Raw genomic sequence first — 25,192 nt, forward strand, 5'->3', positions numbered from 1 at the left:
GTGGGCCACCATGAGCTGAGAAGCAGCAAACGAGCAGTCTTTGTCCTCTGCCACATTTCAGCAGCACATCCAGAAGCCAGCCTCACTACAGGCCCTGTGAGATGCTCTGACTAGGGTGAGCATTCTATGTCTCAGGTCTTACTCGTGAATGACCTTGCCCACTGACACCCCCCCACCCCTGGGGCTCCTGTAAACCCTCAATGAAGGGAAGCCGGATGAAGACGCAAACACTGGGCTCTTCCCCTCGCCTCCTGAGAACCTTCGTCTAATAGTGATAGGACTGCCCCTTCCTTAGCCTGGCTTGGCTTCCCAGTTAGCTTTCCAAAGCATAACGTTACACGTGGTAAAACTCTACAAAAAAGAAAGAACAATTAACGTAAAAGCAAGAACAGGAGATTCTCTGAAGTGGGACAGGGAACAGGGGGAAAGATGTGTAGCAATGTTCCAGCTGAGAAGCTGGACGGCGGCTGTGTGCCCAGGTACTCATATGATGTTATTACACTTTACAGGCACAATTCGTATACCTCTCCAAATACCATCTCTCTCACACAAAGTTGTTTTGAGCCAACTGAGGCTCTGTATGACACAGCGAGAGCTTGTCAGGTGAGATCAGGCATGAACCAGCTTTTTCAGTGGGAGATCCCTAAATGTCAGTTATCTGTGGACAGGTATCCCCAAAAAGGGTTCAATCCTCAGCTGGGGGGGGCATCGGCCTAGCTGCCAGCCAGGGAAGGCAGAGGAGGGAGCTGAGCTTCTCCCAGCTCTGTGCAGAGAACTTCATCCCTTCTTAGCTCCACCTGCCCCACGACTGGCATCCTCAAATAGGAAGCCTGGCAGGTGCACTTCCTCCACAGAATAAACCTAGAGACTGCTCAGGGTCCCCTGCAGGCCGGCCGGCCGTTGCCTGGCTACCTGCAGGGGGAGGCTCCCCACTCGACACCCGCAATTCCCACAACCCAGTTGTTTTCAACTACATGCTGCTCAGCCTGCCTCGTGCAATCACTGGTACCCCCGATCACCAGTACCCCCAAGCTGGACGCCTTCCTGGGGCTCTGCGGGGCCGGCGTCTGCACGGCAACCGCCTCCGCTCCCCTGGAGGAATGGTTAATTCTCTGTGAGGAGTATGTTTCAGACTTGAACCAAGTTCTAGCTGTACAAGTCCTTCAAAACAGAGTGATTCTATAAGTAGAAGAACCTGTATTCCCAAATAATACCTCAGTAGGGACATCGCCTACAGCACATTAATCTGTCAAGAGATGCTATAAAATTCTGAGTCGCTAGCTTCATTTCTATACCTTCGAGGGTCCAGTTCGTGGTCCTTGGATCCAGTCACTAATTCCGGGTGAATTCGCACGTGCTCCATCATTGGCTAGAAGAGTTTGGGTTGACAAATTACAAAAGGCTTAATTTCTATGGTACCTCCCCACAATGGAATATTACTTGACAATAAAAAGGAATGGAGTCCTGACATCTGCTACACAGCATGGATGACCCCTGAAACATTCCACCAAGTGAAAGAAATCAGTCCCAAAAGACCACGTACTATATGATCCCATGTCTGTGAAATGCTCATCAGGAGAGGCAAGTCTACAAAGGCAGAAAGGAGATCAGTGGTTGCCTAGGCCTGGGGCTATGGGGAGAGCTGAACTGCTTTTCAAAATCTGTCTCCCACTGAATACGTGGGTCCCAACCACAGCCTGTGCGCACAGTATGTAGGCTCTCAAATGAGCAGTCTTCACTTACCCTGACCACTTCTTCAAAAGTGTCCAAGTTCTCCTTCATACTGTAGTGAGAGCGTAGAAAGGAGACAAAGTTGCAAGGGTACATTCCGTAGAGGCGATGAAAGAGAGCATAAACACTGGCATGGAGATGGACAAGATAGATTTCTGTCACGTGGCCTAAAACAGGAAATCATGGACAGGAGACTCAGCCAGACACAAGAGGATTTGTGCAAAGAAAACATGAGCACGTGGCTGCCAGCATGACCCGTGGTCGAATGCTCCCACCTCACTCCACAGATAGCAAGAGTGTTTTCCTAAAATGCAAATCTTAACACACCAAACACTCCTATTTAAAATCCATCAGTGGCTCCCTACGGCCTTGGAATAAACTCCAATCTACTTAGAATGACCCATAAAGGCCCCTACGGATCCAATCCTACGCTCCTGTCTTCACTCGACACTCTCACAATACTGACCTAACTTTCTCATGATAATCACTCTCCCTATTTAAGTAAAGTCTACGCCACACATGGGGCTCCAACTCAACCCTGATGTCGAGAGTTGCATGCTCTACCAACTGAGCCAGCCAGGTGCCCCCCAAAAATTTGTAATGATACTTCTCCACTGTCCTGTTTAGCATGAATTTGAGTTTCTTGAACACTCTTACTGCACCGTCTTACTAACCTCTGTACCCTTAGTGCCTTGCACAGTGCTTGGTGCAGAACATTCAAATATTTACAGAACAAATGTGAGAGATCCTTTTGAAATCCGTGTGTAGTCTTAGTTATGCAGATTTGTAACTAAAGAGTAAAAATACTATTGTCTAGAAACTAGCTTAAGAAGCTGAGAGTGGGAGAAACTGAACACTTTGTTCATCGAGCCTCACCCAGACCCCATGGAAAACCCCAAGTCCATCGGATCTGTACAGCTCCTCCATAATAATGGACAGACCACTCCTTTCCTCCCCAGAAGAACCTACTAAATAACCAGCATCACATGGATCTTGCACTTGTTATTAATCCCGTACAGGAAGCTACAGTACCTGGTGTGACACGGCTTACACACTTCATCTTTTCAACATGAACAGCTCATGCTGGCCTTACCAAAAGATTCCAAATATCACGTGCTTATAGCTTTGAAATCATTTTCATAGAGCTGGACTCCCTGCCAGTATGGGGAAAAATCCCACCACATTTAAAATGAGGACACTAATTAGGACCCGCTGCATTTTCCCTCCTCCTCCATACAAAAGACAGGTTCTCAGAACCAGAGGTTTGTGTTCTGTCACAACAGACCAGCAAAGTAAGACAAAAAGGTGCCCCAAGCCTAGTCCTGTATTGCTACCACATGGATTGAAGGTATTTTGATAGATTGAAATTTACTGACAATTAGGAAGTTTTACATCCTACCAGTTTCTCTGAAAACTAATCCTCTTAAACCAACAGAATGAGGAAGGCATCTAATAGTCATGCCTACAGTGAGTACACCCAAGGCACTCCGCAACCGGCTGGTGAAACCCACCCATTCCAGCTACAAAAGTCTACACGTCTTTCCTTTACAGCTCATGACCTATCAATCACTAATGAAAGCATTCACCTGGTAGGGAATGACAGGTATGTTTTTTTTTTTGTTTTTTTTTTTTAAAGATTTTATTTATTTATTTGAGAGAGAGAATGAGAGATAGAAAGCACGAGAAGGAAGAGGGTCAGAGGGAGAAGCAGACTCCCTGCTGAGCAGGGAGCCCGATGTGGGACTCGATCCCGGGACTCCAGGATCATGACCTGAGCCGAAGGCAGTCGCTTAACCAACTGAGCCACCCAGGCGCCCGGGAATGACAGGTATGTTAAGGACATCTTTACCTGGTTTCTTCAGGCACCACGATGAAAGACGGCCAAAAATATCAAAGAAATCAAGAAGGTGCTGCTTCCCCGACTGTGGAATCATTGGTAACATGGTTATCAACACTAAGACACCTGTTGTGAGGACGACGACATCGGTATCCACCTGTGGAAGGAAAGGTTGAGCAGGAAGAACACCTGTCAGGCACAGCCTTAGAATTAGCACTAGCAGCACACCAAGAGGCTGCTCTAAATGCTAAGGGCATCACAAATTAGAGGTCCCCTCATAGACTCAGGTTCCTCACCCTCAGGTTTGAGGGAAACAACACTGATCAGACTTGACCATAATGAATCTGCAAAGACCACTTCTGCTGCCCCCAGACAAACCTATCTGGGAGAGAAACTTCAACCTGACCTGGGGACGCTCTGCCTATGGCACTTGGCACAGAAGCGTGACGAGATGCCTTTAACAGAACAAAGGAACATGACAGTTTCTGTTCATTCAACCAAATCCTCAAAATATTTACTTTTTGTTAATCAATTTAAAAAACACTACACAAGTAATGTCAAGCAATTCAGTATTTTTTAAAAGATTACAACAGAAGTGTAATTTAAGAAGAAATTAGCATAGTGCTAACAAATCTCCCTAAGAGTTCACCTTGGTAGCAGCATTTATAGATCAGCAAATAAAAGAAGATATGGTGACCTCTGACCATGTCTATAGTTTAAATATCAAGTCATATAACTTCAGGCTAATTGAAGATACTTAACACCCAATGGATAATGAATCAACTCTGGATAGCTACAGAAGCTCACCTGGCCCACAATTAGATCGTGAATGTTTGCCAAGTGACTGGAATTCAGATTTAAGAACGAAGATATTAATCAAAAGACTACCACGCAGGCTAAGACATTCATTATTACTGTTAAAAAAAAGAAAATCTTCGAGTCTGGAAATAAAGCCTTAAATAGATTTAGTTTTTACGTTAAGCACTAAGCCTTTTGTCAAGGCCGACATCTAGTAAGAAGAACGTAAAATATTGACAGGAGAATCAAGAACACATAACCAGTTCCAGTAAAAATGACTAACCCTAATTTTGCTTATGGTACTATTCTAACCAATGGCTCCATGAGCAATTGCCAAAGCTTACCCTTTTGGAAAAGTAAAGTGTTTTACAATCTGAACTGAATTGTGTGGCTTCAAAATTGAGTTATATTATCTCCAATCCATTCACTTAAAAAAAAGTAAGTTGTACCAATTGTTCCTGTTTTTTTCTCAACATTAAATGCATGTTTTTATGATACCCTACCAATGTGACTCCCACCTCTAGGGGTAATGAAACAGTTACCCTTGCTGGCAGAGACAAAAATCAATTTGCAGGGTGCTGTATCAGATGATCCAGAGGTACTGCCATCCTGGGACAAATGCTACTGGGTATTTTCGCGTCTCTGTGAGGTACAGGCAGTTAATATTAACCACATTTTCTTATTTTATAGATAGGAAAGAAGTCCAGGAATTAAAACAGATTAAGCAAATAGCCTGGAGTATTTCAGCAAGCCATTGTGAAAACTAAACCACAAAGTTCTACTTAGGTTTTGACTCACTGTGGAGAAAAATACACTAAATTTAGAGTGCAAAAGGCAGAATGCGATTCAGGAGGCCTTGTATCAACAAAACCTTAATTATGGCTGCAATAAGAACGTGGTCCTGAATGGTTAAAAAGAGCTGTTAGCCATCTTTCTCCTAGCTAAAAGAGAATCTGGGCTTCCCTGAAAGAGAAACCAGATGTTTTAACGGAGGTAAGACTGGACAATGATGGAGTCCAAGAGGTGGGAATAATGTCACGTTGAACCTTATTTGCTTGGACAAAAGCCACCTGCCAGTCACCGGGATGCACTGAGAATTTACTAAGTACCAACTCTGGACGACATGACATTCGAGGAAAGCCAAACACTAAAAGTTTCTAAATTCTCAGAGTTCAAATCTAGCTTGCTTGCTTTAAAGTTACCCAGAACTTCAGAAATAATATTCACAAAGCCATTTCATTCAAACCCTTGCAAACATCGTACCTTGAGACATTTGAGTAAAGAAGGCAAAAGAGGTGCTTGAGAGAGTTTGTGCTTCCAAGGTGGCTGCAGCCTGATGACGTGCCCCAGCAGCGACAGTGCGGGCAGCCGAGAGGCGGCTCTGCCCATACAGTCATTCATTTTGTCCAAGAGGTGCTAAACACGTAAAAGAACAGGGGAAATAGGTCTCAGTAAGGCTGGGGGGAGGAGGGAGGGGGGAGGAAATCAAGGGAAACAAGGGAAATTCTCATGAGAACGTAGCAGGTGACACAAACAGAGGTAGCGAGGATGTATGCCAGTTCCTCGAGTCTCCACGGACGTGAAGCAAGGACCAACCAGGTAAAGAGATCAAACGAAAGATCAAAACCACATTGGCACACAAAACACTGCTGCATTTAGCCTGAGAGAGGGCAGCCAGCTGGCAAGTCCTGAAAAAGGATCCCATGATACACAGGTGCAGGCCAGGAGGGTGAGGGGCAGACTCACTCATGGACTGTCTCATTAAGTACAAATAAGCCACTTTTTCCAAAAACTGCTGGTCCTAAGCCTGTGGCAGGTTGTTGAAGCTGTGAGGGTAGCAGCTGCTTATTGCTACCATAGCCCAGTCTACATGGTTTGGCCCCAAATATAAATCGGGTAATCTAGAAGTTAAAATTCAGCCCAGAAAACAACAGAACAAGATATACTGGAAAAGGCACACAACGGCAAGGCCTTCAAATCTTACTGAAGCCACTAGCATTTAGAAACTCAACACTTAACCAAAGTATGCAACTACAATGTTTTGTGAGCTATTTACCACCAACAAAAATAAAACACTAAGGAGCGCTCCAAGCGCCTGGTGCTGGGCAACAGGACTCATCAGTTAGCCCCACAGCTGTCTGGACCTATAGATTTTCCCACAATTGATTAAGTCCAAAATCCTATTCAAAGCATGGATTTAAAGATGGGCACCTTACGTGTCAAACTGTCACTGTACAATGACAGCACTGGAATTATAAGATTTCTTGGAACAACAAAAGCTTAAAAATAAACTCTAGAATACATTTTATTTTGTAAACTTTGCAGGACACATGGGTTCCATAAATTCTTTTTCCATGTGGCTGCAATCTGGGAACAGGATCATCTGCAGCACGGAGAAGATGAAGGAGCATGCTCTGGACATACGGCACGGGGTAGGGGTGCACACAGAGGCCGCCACACCGGCCGGGGCCAGACCAAATGGCCCAGCACTACGTTCCAGCAGTTACCTTGTCATGTGGCTCTTGCAAGGTAGTCAGGATGTGCAATACCGGCTGAGAATTGGTTTCCAGGTAATAGTCCACCAAGGTGTTTACGAGCATCGGACCACGGTCTGAACAAAGGAAAGGGAAATAACTATTTCCTTTAATATTCTAAACTTACCTCAAATGGCTGCCGGTCATGAAATCCAGAAAGTGGCTCCCCAAAGTTATGTGAAGCATTCTATTTCTACCCTTCAATCTATTTAGGTTTAACAATAGGATAATACCAAATTAACCTGCCTAAATATCAGTAAAAGCATAGAAATGCTATCTCCTTTTTTTATTGCCTTCTTTGGTTATAAAATTGTAACCATGTCCACTGATAACAACTCAGATGATGTGAAAGAACATAAAATGAAAGTCCTCCTCACTACCAGCCTCTCAACCCACTCTTCAGAGACAAGCATCCTTGAGTTTGGTACACGTCCTTTCAAACCTTTTCCTACTTGGATAACCACACATGTGCGCATGCGAACACAAAGCCCCGACACGCACTTACACGCAGCCTGTGTGTGTGTTTTCTTCCACTTAACAAAGTGTTGCAGACACCCTCCCATGTCCACCTCTGACCTACTTCAGTCTCCTCACTGACCTGGAGCCCCACTGCTCGGCTCTACATGACTCAGTGAACCAGTCACCTACTGAAGGATACTTGGGTTTTCCCAGTTTTCACTAGGCTTCATTCAACGCTATAATGAAACACAGACTCTTGTCAGTGGGACACATGGTACATGCTTTTTAATGGGTGATGGATACTCCAAAAAGGCTGAATACTAATTTATTCTCCTGCCAACAGTGCCCAATTCTGTAATCAATATTTGATTTTTGTCAACCTAGTAAGCAAAGAAAGGTACTGTTGAAATTCCTGTTTCTCTGATTAAGGAGAGGTCACGCATTTTTATACCAGAAATCACATATGTGATTTCTGCATGGCATTTGCTTGAAAATACTTGGGTGGTGGGGGGGAGCAAGGGAGGAGAGATGAAACAAAAAGGCAGCAACTTTGAAGCTGGGTCATGGGTTCATTATGTAATTCTTACTTAATAAGTTTGTGTGTCTATTTGAATATTTCCACAATCAAAAGCTTAAAGCACACACAGAGAGTGAATCTGGCAATTGATGCTCTTTTCTCAGTGGTTTTGGAGACTCTCCTTAGAAGATGAAAACCAACATCAGCAGACTACAGTCACCCCCAGGTCAGTCTCTTCTGATGCGCAGATGAGTGAGAATGGGCACGACCCTGCTTACCAGAGCTGAGGTTCTCTTTAAAGACAGCTGTCACATCATCACGCACACTCAGCATGGGGGAGTCCAGCATGGACAGGAGCTCCCCGATATTCGCTTGCTGGGCCATTATCTTACACGACTGTGCTGCGCCAGGTCCAGGACGTGCACTAGCGACTCTGCAGGCTCTCCATTGGTGCCACTACCAGACTGAGAAAAAGGAAGACACACAGTGTGACAAAATGGCCCCATTTCTTCCCATAAAAAATTACCTGCAAGAGAAGCCAGCACATATGTTCAATGCAGTGAAAAGCCTGTCCAGAATTCTGATGATGAAAGAAGCTAGGGTGTGAGAATAATTCTACATTTGACAAATTTGTGAAGAAGAGGTCTATGGAATGCAAGCACCGGAGAGAGACGGGAAACACTGCTACCAGTGAGAACCATCGTGGCAACTTAATGCCAGGACCAAAGCAAAGTTTTTTATTTTTATTTCTACTTCTGACTCTGCCTTTGGTTCTGGCTAATATTATGTTTACGTTTCAAATCATCCATCTAAAAAGTAGATGAGGAGCGCCTGGGTGGCTCAGTCATTTAAGCGTCTGTCTTCGGCTCAGGTCATGATTCCGGGGTCCTGGGATCGAGCCCCAGTTCGGGCTCCCTGCTCAGCGGGGAGTCTGCTTCTCCAGCCACTCCCCCCTGCTGTGTCTCGCTCTCTGTCAAATAAATAAATAAAATCTTTCAAAAAATAAATAAATAAAAAGTAGACAAACTATTTTCAGAAGAACTAAAAACATGCTATTTTCCTCTTGACACTCCCATCAATGTCTAGAAGCTGGTCTAGCTTGTTAGGTCACAGGACCATCCGTTCAATACTTCAATACCTCATTTGAACCAGGGACCACGTCTTGATATTTCATATAAACTCCTCCCCCCAGACATCTGTCACACTCAAATGCCATTGGTCACAGGCAAGAGGCATGAAGTGGGGGCACAAGGGCAAATCTGCCCCCTTCAAAGACTCCATTCCTCCTGATGATGGAGCCACTGCCTTATCTGTATATACAAAAAAACAGCTCATTCTCCAGGTATCACTATCCACATTTACAATCGGTTTTCTTTCCACTCGGGTGTCTAAAGGTATATTTTAAAAAACAAGCAAAACCAATGATCATTTAAGAGACAGGAACTGCACATCTTTTACAAACATCAGTGAATACAGTCTTTAGACCAGTATCATGCGGTTGGTTCTTCTGTCCCCATTTTGCGGGGAGAGAAACAGAAATGAAGCCATTTGCCTGGGGTCACAAAGCTAGCAAAAGGCAGAACCAGAGAACTGAAATTTAAACCCAGATCTGCTCGACTGCATAGCCCTGAGCCCTTCAACGTGACATCAAGCGACATGGTTTTGATCCTCACAGCAATTCTGTGAGGTAAGCAGATACCCTCAATTACAAATGAGAATATGGAGGCTCAGAAAGGACAAGTAACTTTGCCAAGGTCACATGGTAAAGCAGAACTCAGACGGCTCAACTCCCAGGCCCATGGCTGCATCTGTCCTTGGTCGCCATGTTGCTTCCTCCAGCGCTGCTCTGAGTGGCTGGGGTAGCAGCCCTCCTGCTTCAGTGTGGACCCAGACCACCTGGGGTGCCTCTTAGAAACGCAATTTCCTGGTCCGTTCCACCACTGACTTGGGGCTTAGGAACTTGCATTTTAATAAGCACCTAAGGAAGGAAAAATTATGCTAAAGAAAAAGTCCACTAAAGAGTTAAGCTCCTCCTGCAAGAATGCCAAATTTAAACTCCAATGGCCCCAGAAACTGGAGAGTATTAACTATTATATATGCTCTTGTTTAATTACAACCCAGCAACAGCCACTGATTTGGCTCTCGGTGAATCAGAAGTTCATGAGCCAAAAAAAAAAAAAAAAAAATCAATTAAAATGTCTGCATGCATTTTTGATAGCTAATCATGATGTAGGAAGTTGCTGGCTCACACCTATGAATATAAATCTTATAGGTAAATCACAAAGGGAGTCCATATCAAAGGGCTTACAACTGGTAAGATTTTCTTGTAAAAGAGTTCAGAGCTGAAAATAGACACAAATTTCACCTTGTGAGTTGGATTAAATTAAATTTACAAGTGAAGAAAATACCAACCTGTCAGGATTTATTGTCCACGGAGAGAATTAAATTAGAGACCATATGCATACACTCGGCACAAATAAATACTCCCTGAGCAGTGCCCATATATTATCAAAAAGAAAACAGGTAAAAATCGTGGGGCCACCACTTTCAAGATGTATCTGGCTAGCCCTCACATTCCTTTCTACTTCAGATAAATCACAAATGATTCTCAGGTTTAAAAGCATTTTTGTCCCTAAGTTTGGTTTTGTTCCAGTAAAACTGCTACCCACCTAGTCTCAATCTAGTGAGACTCTGAATTTATATTTTGTATATTCAGAAGACAGTAACATCAGAGATGGTTCCCCAAATCTAGGCAGCCCAGAACACATGACAGGAGTCCAATTCCAAACAAAGATGGCGCCCATCCAGTCAAGTTGGCCATAGTCAGGGCTGACCAGCTTAGGCTACCTCGCTTGCTTTTCAGTTTTTAAATGTCACTTTAGGTGTCAAAGTCTGGTTTCTGGAGCCTGCTCCTTCCAGATACTTTATAGAAACCAAAAATACGGTTTCATTCTACAACACATTAGTACATTTCTGGCAAAAGCTTTTCTAAAATTTTTCTCTAAATTTTCTAAAATTCTACTTTTCAACCATATTTTTTTAATCCTCCCAAAAAAATATAAATCTTGGGTTTCACGTGAGGTTCCTCATGTAAGTGCTCCAAGTTCAAGGATTCTGACATTCAAAAAGGCCCTCCCAAGAATTTAATCATGAGCTTTTAGAAATCATTCCCATGATTGGAATATCTCTTCTTTTAAAACTCATTCAAATATTTCTCAGGGGGCTACATGCAGGGTGCTGAGTGACTTAGCACACACAGTGGAGAAGGGATATGGGAGGAGAAAGTGGGCAGGGCTCAGTGGGTGCACCGAGTGGGGAGGGGGCCAGCTCAACCTGCACGTGGTCGGGGCAGGTGAGGCACACCCATGTTAGACACACTTTCTAGCCTGGGGAAGACCGGCTAGGAAAAGTCACATGAAGGTGAGCACCACAGTCACAGGCAGCATCAACTTACAGCTCAGCTGTGGAAGCCTCTCTTCCGTTCTGGAAATCACCAAGTACGGAACACAGGAGTCAGGGCGCCTGAGTGGCTCAGACAGTTAAACGTCTGCCTTTGGCTCAGGTCATGATCTCCAGGTCCTGCGATCCAGCCCCACGTCCAGCTCCCAGCTGAGCAGGGGCTCTGCTTCTCCCTCTCCCTCTGCCTCTGCCTCTCCCCCTGCTTATTCTCTGTCTCTCTCTCTCTCAAGTAAATAAATTAATCTTTAAAAAAACAAAACAAAAAAAAACAACACAGGAGTCGGGAGAAGCCCAAAGTCCATACCTAGGTTAGTCCAGCTCTGTACCCTATATGCCAAAGCAGCATTCCACTCAGGTGAGTGGCATCTTCAGTGGCCGCGTCCCACAGTACAGTGCTACAGCTATTCCACAGGGAACCACTCCCACCCCAAACTCTGTCACTCTGCCAGTCTTCTGGATCTCAGGAAAACACGACCATCAGGCTAAAGCAAACACTGAGGCGATGTCCTCGACTTCCCCACAGCTCTTACCCCCCCTCCGTCAGCAAACCCCCCGGTTTTGCTATATCCCCTTTGTTTTGGGCCCAGTCCAAGCCCCATCACCTCCCATCCTGTTCCCCTGTGATGCATTTGCCACCAAAACACCACAGACTCTGAAATATGGAAATCCGAATCCATCCCTCTCCTGTTTAGAATCATGCAATGGCTTCCCACGGAGGAAATAAGAGCCGAACCCCATGAGTGGCCTAAAGGCTCCACGTGCTTTGGCCAGGTGTGAATCCCCCAGCCTCCGTCCGCTTCCTTTCACGCCACTCTGCCTCATCATTTCTCAGATCTAGTCCCCGTCTCCCAAAAGCCAGGTAAACTGGTTCCTGCTCAAGGCCTCTGCCCTTGCTGCTGCCTCTCTCCCTGGAATGCTCTCTCCCAGATCCTGGCATGGCTGACTGTCAGTGAGGTCTCTGCTCAAAATGTCACCATCTCTAAGAGGTCTCTCCTGACCACCCAATGGAAAGCAATAGGGGGATTGTTAGTTACCACCTTTGAAAAAACCAAGTTGAAACTTTAAAACTGGTCATCAGATTCAATCGAACAGAATACTTAGTATGATCTCAACATGCATGGAAAACAGGGATTCACCCAAGTTTGACTTTAGTCTCCATATTTGGCCAACATCTGGCTTTGGTCTTTAGAATGTTTGAAACTTAAAACTGTCAGCTGCCTACTTCAGCAGCATTTCTAGCACCCCTCAGTGTGTGTGATCAACTATGTGTCATTACCATGATACATAACCTACATGATGTCTGTAATGTGGACAAGGCATGTGTTTAGAATTTGTTAAAAATCTGAACATTCACTTTTGAATAAAGGTAAGACACTCTAGCTGTAACATCCAAGTTTTATGTTTTATAAGTTGAAACTCTTGTCAGTTTAAATACAAATGTATACTAATTAGAAAAATAAAAGCTCTTTAGTTGATCAATGTGACTTTTATGTTCAAAAACAATCAAGAACTTTCAAATAGCTAAATAAGTTAATTAACAATATGAATATTAAAAGTAGATTAGATAGATAACTTTACAAATAAGAGTAATTACTCTTTGAGCCAAATGTTTATAAAAATTTTAATAACAGATGGCTAAATAGAAAAAAATTAAATTATATTTTAATTCTAAATTTTATAGAATTGTCTTGTAACATTTATTACAAACAAAAATAACCTTTTAAAACTGCATTTAAGGGGTGCCTGGATGGCTCAGTTGGTTAAGCGACTGCCTTCAGCTCAGGTCATGATCCCAGGATCCTGGGATCAGGTCCCACATCAGGCTTCCTGCTCAGCGGAGAGCCTGCTTCTCCCTCTCCCTCTGCCTCTCTCCCCTGCTTATGCTCTTCTGCTCTCTCTCTGTCAAATAAATAAAATCTTAAAAAAAAAAACTGCGTTTAACTCACAGTCTTAATTAGTAGTCTTTCAAGAAAAAGTCATATTTGGGAATACTTCACATCTCGTGAAGAATAAAAAATAAAATGTCAACCTGTCACCTCAATTTTATGACATGAAAAAGTCCAAAATCACAGTCAACCAACATCCATGATAAATCATCTTCGAGTCAAATATAAAGAATATAAAGAGTATAAAGAAAACAATGTTAGTGAAAAACTGAAGTCCCCTAACACATTTTACAGTCACTAATCAAATTTCAAAACAGACCTTACAAAAATACTTTAGAAAGACAATGTCTTGTAGTTTTGTGTCTATGAAGGTTAAAAATGTAAACAAAAAGCTTGTCAAAATGATGGCTACAGGTCGCCAGCAATTATTAGTAGCTAAAGACAAAGGATCTGTGAGGCTTGCCCAACCTATGAATCCCAGATACAGGTTCCTTCTAGAAAACAATCTCCCAGAAACTTCCCTAAAATTACATTTCGCTTTATCCATAAAGGTTAGTGATGGGACTGCCTAAGGCAGCCGGAGACGAGCATCTATTCAGCATTACACATGTGACACGGTGACCACAGGAGCAATCTGGCTGCTAGTCCTAACAAAGTCATTTTTCTACATTAAAACTCCAAACTTTACAAACCTAGCTACTGAAATGTCATACAACTGCAATACTGAAAAATGTGGAATAAAATTTGAAATTCACAATGTGTGTTATTCAGCTTGGGCCTCAATGATACGAACACGACCACTTGACACTGGATTCAAATTCACATTCTGCGGACTTCTAAAGAAGGGACAGTGTGAAGTACACACAAAAATGTTGAAAATGAAAAGTCACACTCAGCTCCCCCTACTTGTGAGAGAATGCTGCTTCTGCCTTCCTGTTAAATAATTTACAGGCTGTACCAAGTTTCTGTGACCAGACATCCATCTTGAAGGTAAAAATCCCTACTTTATTTCACAATTCCTATGAGGTAAGGTGAGGCAGGCGGTGACAGAGTATAGTAACTGGCAACCAGTAAGCCATTACATGAACCCCATGAGCTAAACACACACAGAGAGCAAACCAAACAGCTTCCCTATGTTCCCCACACCTTCCCACAGACACACGATGCTGCTGCGTTGGGCACTCTTACAGTAAACTCAAAATTACAGCTCAGTGATAAGTCACATCACTAAGACCAAGTTCATATCCACAAAAGTGCCAAAGCCTCAATATTTATGAAGGATATATTCTGGGACCTTGAGAATCCTCCAATTCCTAGAAATTGTCACAGCATATAGTTCACCCCAAAACACTAATTAAGACAATGAATAAATAAAGCCAAGTTAAGATATAAATGTTAATTCCCTAGCTCAGGGGTTCTCAGCCCAGGATGTACATTAGAATTACCTTTATAAAATCCTGAAGCCCAGGCCCCACTCCAAAACAGGTTAAGGGGTGGGGCCAAGAGAGCACATTTGGTTTTTTTTACAGATCCAAGTGGATTTCCATAACCAGGGTTAAGAGCCTCTGCACTAGTCAAATGCCTCGCTCCAACACAAAGTCTTCGATTTCATTTAGTGGCAAAAACCAAACCTCGCTGCTGAACACAACTGATCTGAGTCACAGATCCAACAGGTGCAGCTATACAACCTTAGGAAATTCAGCTAATATCTCAGAGCCCCATTCCTCATCTGTAAAATGGGGCTACATCAAAAGTGTGGCTGTGAAAAAGAAAATGAGTAACACGTATAAAGAAAGCACTTAACAGTGTCTGGCACTGAATAAGCAATTAATAAATCATGGGTAATTTGACAAAATTACTTCATGTCACAGAAGGACCAGTTCCTAGTAAGTAGCTAAAACGAGAACTGTTAAATCCTGACTGCAAACAAACACATACACACCTACACAACTGTACAGGTGAACGATTCCCTTCTGTCTTCCCCCCAACCCCCCAACTGGACTGAGTTTATACCTTACCTGTTCTGGGGACAATCGGTACTTCGGTTTCCAGTGCTGTCAACCTGGTGTCTTTCATGGTCACTGAAGGGAAAAAACACATATAATGTATACAATAATCTTACAATGAAGTGAAATCCCAGATGCACCCAGAGGGAGTTTAGGGTTCACCTGGTTCGACCTCCTTCCTGCCCCAGCCCTGACAGGTGGCCAGCTAGTTTCCACAGGAATGAACACTTACAACAGTGGGTGCACGTGCCTCTCCCTGTCTACATTTCTGAACAGCTGGTTGCTGGAAAATTCTTTATATTGTGCTGAACTTGTAATCTCTGCCTTTTGTTAGCTGTCTGTTTACTGAAGCTATAAACAAATGGGCAGGATGGGCTCTCGAGTCCTAGAGTCCTGAGGTACAATCCCAGCTCTACCACATATTAGCTGGGCCACTTGTGGCAGTTTCTCTCAGGTGCCTAACGTCTGACCTTATTAGTTCATCTGGAAAGTGAGAAGAATAGCGGCCTCTACCTCAGAAGGCTGTGTGGGGTTACATGAGACGATGCATCCTGGAGCCCTGGCGCAGCCCGGGGCACAGTCATCACTCAAGAAGCCCTGGGACACAAGCCCCGACAGCAGGAACGGTGCCGGGTGCAAAGCACTTAGTGGGCCTACAACTGGTCGCCAACCCCCCATATTTCCCCTCCCTCCCTACAGCCCTGCCCCTCTCACCTCCCCACTCCTAAACTAAGCATTCACCCCTAAAATCTCAGCTTAAACATTTGCCCCATCACGCCTGGGTGGCTCAGCTGGTTGAGCAACCGACTCTTGGTTTCAGCTCAGGTAGTGATCTCAGGGTCATGAGATTGAGCCCCACGTCAGGCTCCATGCTCAGCAAGGAGTCTGCTTGAGATTCTCTCTCCCTCTTCTCCTCTTCCCACTTATGCATGGGCAGGCACTAGCACTCTCTCACTCTCTCTCAAATAAATCAATCTTAAAAAAAAAAATTGGGGGCGCCTGGGTGGCTCAAATGGTTGAGCGTCTGCCTTCAGCTCAGGTCATGATCCCGGGGTCCTGGGATCAAGCCCCGCATCGGGCTCCTGGCTCAGTGGGGAGCCTACTTCTCCCTCTCCCTCTGCCTCTCTCCCTGCTCATGCTTTCTCTCCTCTCTCTCTGTATCTCTGTGTCTCAAATGAATAGATAAAATCCTTTAAAAAAAAAAATTGCCCCATCAGAGAAGCTTTCACTTCTCTCCACTCCCGTGCCCGAGACTAGGTCAGGTCCCCTGTTATATTTGCTTAGCAGCCTCTATTTCTTTGTGTCACTTACCACAACCCAATTAAATAAGCGTAATTAGTTACTGAACACGTCTCCCTCACTAGAACAGAAGCTACACACAAGGAGAGATAGTAGCTCAGTCAGTACCAGAGCTCTAGCAACTATCACAGTGTCTGGTACTTGCTGACAATATGGAAGCCGTTACAATAGTTCTTAAATAAACATATGAAACTGAATCTTGCCTTCAAAACAGTGTGACCTTAATGTGACCCTTCCACAGGACAAGCATAAAATATTTGTGGACAGCTATCATTTCTCTACCTTCTTCCCCTCTTTACCAGACTTTCTGTCTAAATGATCTCATATTAAATATGAGTCTCTACAAATACACTCCAATTCGCCTTTAAAATGTGGGCCATTCAAACTATATTTAGGTATCGTCTGGTCATTAGATGTAAGTTCCGCAAGGACAGGGACCATCTGTTTGGTCCCCCAGTGGACACCCCGGGCCTAGTGCAGCACCTGGCACTCAAGAGGCAAATATACTCTGTGCAAACCAGCAAAGGTTTCACCAACTTCTCTGGTCGTCGTTCCAGGGTGGGATGTAGAGTATGGAAGCTGAGCCTCACACACTGCGTCTGTCTAGTGAGTTAGCACGCGAAAGCTTGCCAACAAGCCCTTCACTATACTATGATGCTCAAAGTCGAACTCATGGATGGAGCAACTCTCTAACAATTAAAATCTTGTGCCCCAGATGACCGGGTAATTATATCTCCTTGTGGAGCACATTCTAGGCATTAAACACCAATGGTCCTCAGTGGCATATTCCAAGTGTGTCCACTGCTAGGAGGTGGGCTGGCCTCTCAGAAAGGCCAGCCAAATCATTCAGACGGGGAGTGCCTGCCTGGTCACAGTCAATCAAGAAAAGAACTGGAATTAAAACACAGAGGCCTCTAATATTCACAACCTTAACATCAGCTGTCAGTCCAGTGAGACATATAGACGTCCTGTTATGATTAATCCTAGTTGGATCTTTTACCTGAAAAGGAATATCCAAGGCAAGGGTAAAGTTGGGATATATATAAGATGAGCTCTCATAGCCGCCCAGCCAAGATCACTATCCTAGACAAAGGGACTGGCCCAGGAAATCGGAATTTTTTTTGTCCAATGCTCAACATTAAGACTTCTTAAATTCTTTATCGCTAGGCCAAAAAAATGGTTAATGGTAATAAGTTGTCATCAATCTAATGCTGGCTTGTCAAAGGTTACTTGCCATTATTTATATTTGTAACTGTTTATTTACTTATTTATTTATATTTAAACCCTGTCCGATGGAGTACTACCAGCTAAAATCATTCAGGTCAGTCAAGTGAGATGTGACCTGTGAACTTCTGAAAGGAAGTGAGGAATGAAGAAGACCCCCCTCAAAGATGTGTACCCCAAAGGGGGTGTGGATGGAAGCACCTGTCAGAGCATAACAGGGTCAATCCACATTCTTAACTTCAAGAGCCAAATTAAAGAATAAACATGCCCCCTGGATCTAGATTTTTCCTCTTTCATATCTGACCCAAAAGCTGTGTTCTCACCTAAAAGCAACACTGTGATAGCACTTCCTACAAGAAGTCTTTTTGGGAAAAAATAAATAAATAAATAAACAAACAAACAAATAAATAAATAAAGGGTAGGTTTGAGGAAGAAGAAGAGGGCTCTGTGCTGTTAGTATTTTGAGATTAAAGAGAAAGAGCACAGGTCAGTTTGTTTTCATAGTTCACCTTAATTTCATTCTTAAGGTGTTTGCAGATAGGTAGATGGCTTATATACCTAGGATTACACATGAACTCCAGCTTAACAGCCACGGACAGCTGTCATTGGCAGGACCCATACACATGTTTTCACATTTCTCTGTCCCAGGCGAGATGCATTACAAGCCGTGAGAGTGCTCAAAGCTTCCTAGCCCTTTATGAAATGCTAGTGGCAGGCACCGAAAATGCCTTTAGAAAGTATTTTATCTGAAAATATCAGCTGAACATTCAGACTTTTGGAAGGCCAGTACTGTGTGTGGCCTTCTACCCTAGGACTCCTCGGAAATGCAAACCACATCGCCTGAGGTGATTTCATGCACACCTGTATATGACGTATACATGCAGGCAGATACCCTTTGCCGTAACCTGCTGTCTCTACTCAGGTTTTTCATCTAAAAATTCAAAGACAATTCAGATACGGGTTCAGTCACAGATGGACAATTTCAGTATCAAGTGAAGTACAAGTAGAAGAGAACCATTACACCATTATGTTAACAACAAAGATAATAGTAATAATCATACACTAAGACACTATTGTGTTCAGCTCTGGCTCAGTAACGGTCTCAGGTGATTTCTTAGGACAATATTCTATCAAGTGAACAAAGCTACCGTTAGCACAAAAGCATCCAAAAAGGATAAGATACTAGCTCCGATTCCCTCTTCCCACGGATATACAGAAGGAGAAGGGGGTAGGAAACACTACTTTATATGTCAGAGTGAAGCAGCTGATGGCAAAACCTGCCAAAATGTGTAGTCGTGGGTGACTTCCACGGTCTCGCAGCCGCAGGCCCTCTCAAGGTCACATGAACTGGGGCAGGGGAGCTCCAGATTCGCCATTCAGAATTTTTGCCATTAGGGACCTTGAAGGACAACTTGCTGAAGCTTATACCCTATTTCAAAGGTGAATCTTGCCGAACTTGCCTGTAGAGACAGAGCTGGATTTCAGTAAGATGTATCTCTTCTACAAATAATGTTTCTTTTAGCCTGAACAAAATTATTTACTGAGAAAATACAGGTCAGACAGATACCATGTATGTTTCAAAGAGTCACTCTACAGAGCTTCCCCTAAAAGAAACCTGAGCAAACTGTTAAGATTTCTTCAAGTTTCAAGTTCATAGAACTAAAATAGAAATACCCTAGGGAATAAAGGCATAGGGTTTGATTGATAGTCTAGGACAGTGGTTCTCAAATGTGGTCCTCACACCAGCAACAGCAGCATCACCTGGGGATTTGTTAGAAATGCAGACCCTTGGGCCTGGAACCACCTCTGAATCAGAACCTCTGGGGGTGGGGTCTTCTGAGTCATTCTGATGCCCACTAAAGGTTGAGAACCACTGGTCCAGGAAGAAGAAGGATGATGCCAAGAAACATTAAAAACATATATTTAATACATAATTTTATAAATACTTTGGGGTTCAAAGGGAAAAAAATACATAGTGCATAAACCTTGGGAAAAAACCCAGTGGAATTCTGCCAGGTGCTAAAGGTACCAGCACAGACCCAATGCCAGGCCTGACAAGCATTTAGCAAGTTCCATACCTGAGATCTCCACTTCTGATTTTTTAAAAATGTGGCATTTAAGGTTGAATTCCCAGGGAAGTGTAAAGAATCTTTCAATATAAAATTTTAACAAAATGACTTATAACACAAATAGCACACAGGTCCATCTTTAAAAGGCTTGGGCCTTTCCTATCTACCCGTTTAAAAAAAAATTGTTTTTAATAAAGTCCAAATCCATTTTTAAGAGGAGCAATCTATCTAGAATAATCAGTTGGGCGGCAAGCTAGGTCCATAAAGCTCCTGAATGAATCTGTATGAACTGTTTCGTAGTGATGGGACAGGAAGGGATACTTGATCCAAAACTTTCCACAGATCTTCAGAGGGGAACTGAGGCCCCCCCAAAAGTTAAGAACCACTGACCTATGAATTAGTTACAATTAGCAGTTCATGTTGTTTATCAAAGTGAAAGATGAAAAGTTTGGGCTCTGAAGTCAACCAACAGGGTTCAAATCCCAGCTCAGAAGCTGAGTAAGTGACCTTAGGCCTGTTTCCTCATCTCCCTATCCTGTCTCTTAAGGCTGTGGGAAGAGTTCACAGGGATCATGCATGTCAAACACTTAGCACAGTGCTAGGCACATAAGTACCAAAAATAAACTTGATTATAACAGTATTGCTACTAAACAAAATGTATTATTGCTGGGTCCATAAGGCTTAGCAGTGTCTCCATGTAACAACTTGTATGTGAAACATTGATAAAACCATTCCATAATTTAGGGGCGCCTGGGTGGCTCAGTCAGTTAAGCGACTGCCTTCGGCTCAGGTCATGGTCCCAGGGTCCTGGGATCGAGCCCCGCATCGGGCTCCCTGCTCAGCGGGGAGCCTGCTTCTCCCTCTCCCTCTGCCTGCCTCTCTGCCTACTTGTGCTCTCTCTGTATCTCTCTGCCAAATAAATAAATAAAACCTTTAAAAAAAAAAAAACCATTCCATAATTTAAAATGGATACACTCCATGTTTGCTACTGTGCTCTGTGAACCATTCAAAGTAACACAGGTCTTACCAAATGCATGCAGACATTAAGGTCACTACATCTGTTCTTCCTTATCACTCCCTACTGGGCTTTCCATCACCAACAGAAAGACAAAATTGTCCCTCGTTACTCAAATACTTCATGGTCTCTTTACTTTAGAAAGTGACCTGTGAGTTCTAGGCCAGTAACTACCATGCCTTGTTTTGTATCAAAGCTAGGTTTTTAAGGCATTTTACCGGTTAGATGACAATCTGAATTCATTCATCTGTTACCTTTTGCTACTTCCCTGGACAGAACAAAAGTTAGCACTGCACAAGGGACAAGAAGAAACTAGCAAGGTCTTAACATCATATACCTTTTTTATATAAAAAAAGGTATTCACCCTTTTGGGGGGGAACTCTTTTTTTATTTATTCACCCCCTCCAAAAAAAACACAGACATTAGATATTAAGTGACTAATTTCTTGGGACGCCTGGGTGGCTCAGTCTGTTAAGTGGCTGCCTTCAGCCCAAGTCATGATCCCAGGGTCCTGGGATCGAGTCACACATCGGGCTCCTTGCTCAGCAGGGAGGCTGCTTCTCCCTCTCTCTCCCTCTGCTTGTGCTCTGTCAAATAAATAAAATCTTAAAAAAAAATTTTTTAAAAAATGACTAATTTCTTGTAACTATAGGCTTAAAAAGTAAATCAGAAAAGAATAATCTCAAATTGCTGATGGTAGACCTCTTTCAGACCAATTTAAATGGCAAAATTTAGTACTGTCATGCAAACTAAATTATACTAAGCAGTGAGGGAAAAAACTCAAGTGTGAATGTATGCTAATTATACACACATATTTTTTAAAGCAAAAAGCTACAGGTTTGAATGTTATTGAGTACATTTTGCTTTCATGCTTAATTTCAGCTACTTACATGACAAACAAAACTAATATAAATAAAACTAATCTCCCAAAGAGAGACTTAAAATATAATGAACTTAGAGGGAATTACCTTTTAAAAAATCATGTGATATAAAGGAAAGGATAAACAAGTCTTCACTCAACAGGTCAGGCTAAGAGTCACCAATTTGCTTAGTTATTATAAAGCCATTAACACTTAGATTCAATCAATTTAGTCAGAATGTTTAGCTGAAGCCCCAGGAGGACTTGAAATCCCAGAAATTTATCAGAAATCCTCTAATTCACAATCCAACTCTCTTATTTCACAGATGACGAAACTGAAGCTCAGAGAACTTCAATGGCTTGTTAAAAGTCAAAAACTATTTGATTTTTAGGAAAGCTTAAAATGGTTGATGTGTTGCTGTCTTTGGCTCATTTGCATCCAAGAGTATACAATTAATTCCAGGAAAAGCTAATTTTACTCCACTATGGCTCTGGAACCCGGAAAAGAGCATCCCTGTACCCTAACAAATGGTGAAAAAAGAGCTGCAAGATCAAGTCAGAGCCCAAAACTCACCCACCACTACCCACACCAGAGTTGAGAGACTATTTTAGGAAATGCCTCTGCTATAAATTATACATTAAAGGAAAAATAGCCAAATTGATACTTGAAGCCACTGGTCTTCAACTTCTGGTGTACAGCAGAATCACCTATGACTTCTTCCAAAATATATATCCAGGGTATCCCTGAATACCAAATATGTAGGTCCACCTACTGTGAGGCTAGACATCTGTGCATGGAGGTTCTGATGAACACTACTGCTTGAGATCTCTTGTTCCCGGCAATTTCATTATTCTGTAAACACCACATAAACAGTTATATATTTGATTTGTCCTAGTAAGACTCTTCAGTTTCAGCTCACAACTGAAACCAAGCATGCACAAAAGGCATCAGATTGCACCACAACAGTAGCAGTATGGGACGTCTTTGCTCTTAGCCCAGCAAGAGAGAGTACAACTGAGTCACAGGATTTGAGACATTCCAACTTAACAGAGATAAGTGAGAAGGCTGGGAGCCGCCTAAGAATCTAACTAGGAATTTAGAAACATACCAAGTCTTTATGACACCAGGAAATGCATGAAGTGAAGAAAGCTTACATCATCTACCCTTCCAGGCACGTGATGTAAGAGTGTTTTGGATAAGATATTAACTTTAGTAAGAGGATATTTTCATTTTACATCTTCTATAAATACCCCTTAAGTTTACACCAGGTGTTTAGAGGAAGATTCTGCAGCTCCCCAGGGCAATAGCAAAGAATGTTTCAGTGTTTCTGAGGAGCCTCATTTGCTTGATGCATGACTGTTACAGGTACATTTCCCTGCATAACCCTAAATCAGCTTTCACATTTGCATATTCCAGGTTTACTCAGGAATGTTCAACTTAAGAATCACAGGTGGTTGCTCAGTAAATCAAGGGCTCCCAGAAGATTCAGTTTTATAATGCTTCTTGAAATTTACAGCTCCACTTTGCCAGCATGTTTGAATTCAGATGACTCCAAGTTGATCCCAAAATTATAAATCAAAGTATCTCAGAAGAGTATTATTCTATTTTAGTACTTTTACAGCTTACTCGATGTAAAGTGAAGTGCTATTTCTATGCTTTCTATAAAAAAAAAACAGCAAGGATTTTAGTAAGCCTTCTTTCTGCAGTAAACGCATCAGTTTTATAAAAGCATCAAATACTTGCCAGCCTAATTTAGACTAACATATTTACAAGCACAACACTGCCATCCCAAACAAGGCTAAAGTGCATATGCACCTACAGCTATGCGTCTATACAAGCAAATGTACCCCTCTTCAAAATTAAACACACACACACACACACACACACACACACACAGGCACTTGTGCACAAACTCTGGCCAACTGATTAATCACTTAATTAGAATGACAGGCTGGCTTTGGTCAAATAACAGATCAATGAAAGTATAAAAAGATGAATGTGAGTATAAATAATGGCAGGAGCACAGTCTTGGAACCCATAGCATAGTCCTAGACCCCAATTCCAGCCCTGGCTCAGATAATCCTAGAGGTGTGACCTTGCAAGTAACCCTAATCTCTCTGGGCCTCAGTTTCTTCACCAGGGAAATGGAAGTATTAACAGAGGCTGCCTCTTCCCTTTGTCGCAAGGACTAAAGGAGATGATGACTGCAAAGCACTTCCATAACGAGTACTCCATAAACGTGAGCTGTTGTTATTAGGGGGACCGCGCCCCCTCCCAAGCTCCCCAACCCCCAAATCCAAAACACACGAAGCAAAACTCTTTAACAGAAAACACAAAGAGCTTTAATTCTAAAAGGTCTCTCCGACTGCGGGCTCTTCATCCCCCAGTTCCTCAAATGAATGAATGAGCGTCTAGGAGTGGCTCTGCTGTTTCTAAGGTTCACCTCTGCTGACTTTAAGGTAACTGTCTTTCACCATCAATTAAACACCCACAAGGAAACCCGGAGTGAGGCACCCTAGTCCTGCCAATTTCAGTGGAGACACCGAGTCCAGGCGAGTCCTCGATGCCCACAGGCAGCCTCCATTCATTCTCCTCCCCACCGCTGACCCCTCTCCTGAAGCCCCAGAGCCAGCCGCCCTCCCCCCACAGGCCCTTCCCCTCCGGCCGAGGCTGTCTCTCCTGCCCTCCGCACCCCGAGAGAAACTGTCACCCCACCAAGTGAGGGGCTGGCGAAGGGGCCCACCTCACCCCTGCCCTCAGCACCGCGCCCCGGGGGGTGCAGCCGTCCCCTAGGCCGCCGAGGAGGAACGAAGTGCTGGTCCGGCCCGCCTCTCCTCCCCAGGGACTCGCCAGCTCTGCGGGGCCCCGCCAGAGATAGCGCGTAATAAGAGGGAGGGGTAAGCTCTCCGAACACCCCTTCCCGGGGTTCCCTCTCCAGCAAGTGAGCCCCTTGCCCCAGTCCCTCGGGGCCTCGCAGACCAGGGCCATGGTGCCAGGGCTGCCCCGAGAAGCCCCCATGAAAGGGAGGGGGAGACACCCCCATACTCACCCACCGTCTCCTCCCCCTCAGCTGTTTACCTCACAGTTCCTCCAGCCTACAGGGCGCCGCCATCTTGGACGTACAGCACCTCCCCCCGTCGTGAAAGGTCCACGGTCGCTGCAGCCTCCGCCACGAAAAAGAGTGCCCAGTTGGGTCTCGCCTCCTTCTCGACCCCAGTGACAGATGACGGCGGCCGGCAGCCCGGTTGGACGGAAGAGGCCCTCCTGCTCATTACTGATGATGCGAGCCGTTCGGGAAAGGACTCAGGAGAGTTTGGAAGGTAGGGGGGCGGGGACGGGCGGAAGGATCCCGAAAGGGGGCCGCTGAGAGATCTTGTGACTCCGAAGGAGGAGAAAAGAAGGGCCGGCGTGGCGGGAGGAGCCACGCGAGGGAGCGAGGGGCGGGGCGGAGGTCACGTGCCCGGCCCGGCGGGCGGGGCCGTGCAAGAGGCGTAAACA

General features: G+C 43.9%; 1 protein-coding gene across 5 annotated transcripts in view; it reads right to left on the minus strand.

Annotated features, from left to right (window-relative positions):
- The window catches only part of TSC1 (TSC complex subunit 1), a 49,885-nt gene extending 25,062 nt beyond the window's left edge, over window positions 1-24,823 (minus strand). For 2 of the 5 annotated variants that reach the window (XM_028090517.2, XM_028090515.2), the window contains exons 1-8: window positions 24,744-24,822; window positions 15,240-15,302; window positions 8,155-8,340; window positions 6,874-6,977; window positions 5,630-5,782; window positions 3,581-3,725; window positions 1,744-1,898; window positions 1,296-1,369 (exon numbers count right to left, since the gene is read on the minus strand). In XM_028090517.2, the coding sequence (XP_027946318.1) occupies window positions 1,296-1,369; window positions 1,744-1,898; window positions 3,581-3,725; window positions 5,630-5,782; window positions 6,874-6,977; window positions 8,155-8,260 (737 nt within the window). In that variant the 5' untranslated portion in view covers window positions 8,261-8,340; window positions 15,240-15,302; window positions 24,744-24,822. Of the gene's footprint in view, window positions 1-1,295; window positions 1,370-1,743; window positions 1,899-3,580; window positions 3,726-4,908; window positions 5,009-5,629; window positions 5,783-6,873; window positions 6,978-8,154; window positions 8,341-15,239; window positions 15,303-24,743 lie in introns of those variants that run through there. The other 3 variants (XM_028090516.2, XM_028090518.2, XM_028090519.2) reach the window with 3 other exon arrangements.
- Between the last annotated feature and the right edge of the window lie 369 nt (window positions 24,824-25,192).

Source organism: Eumetopias jubatus, unplaced genomic scaffold, assembly GCF_037043125.1.
Source record: "Eumetopias jubatus isolate StellerSeaLion01/CBP00866 unplaced genomic scaffold, mEumJub1_p1.0 scaffold_15, whole genome shotgun sequence".
Lineage (NCBI taxonomy): Eukaryota > Metazoa > Chordata > Mammalia > Carnivora > Otariidae > Eumetopias > Eumetopias jubatus.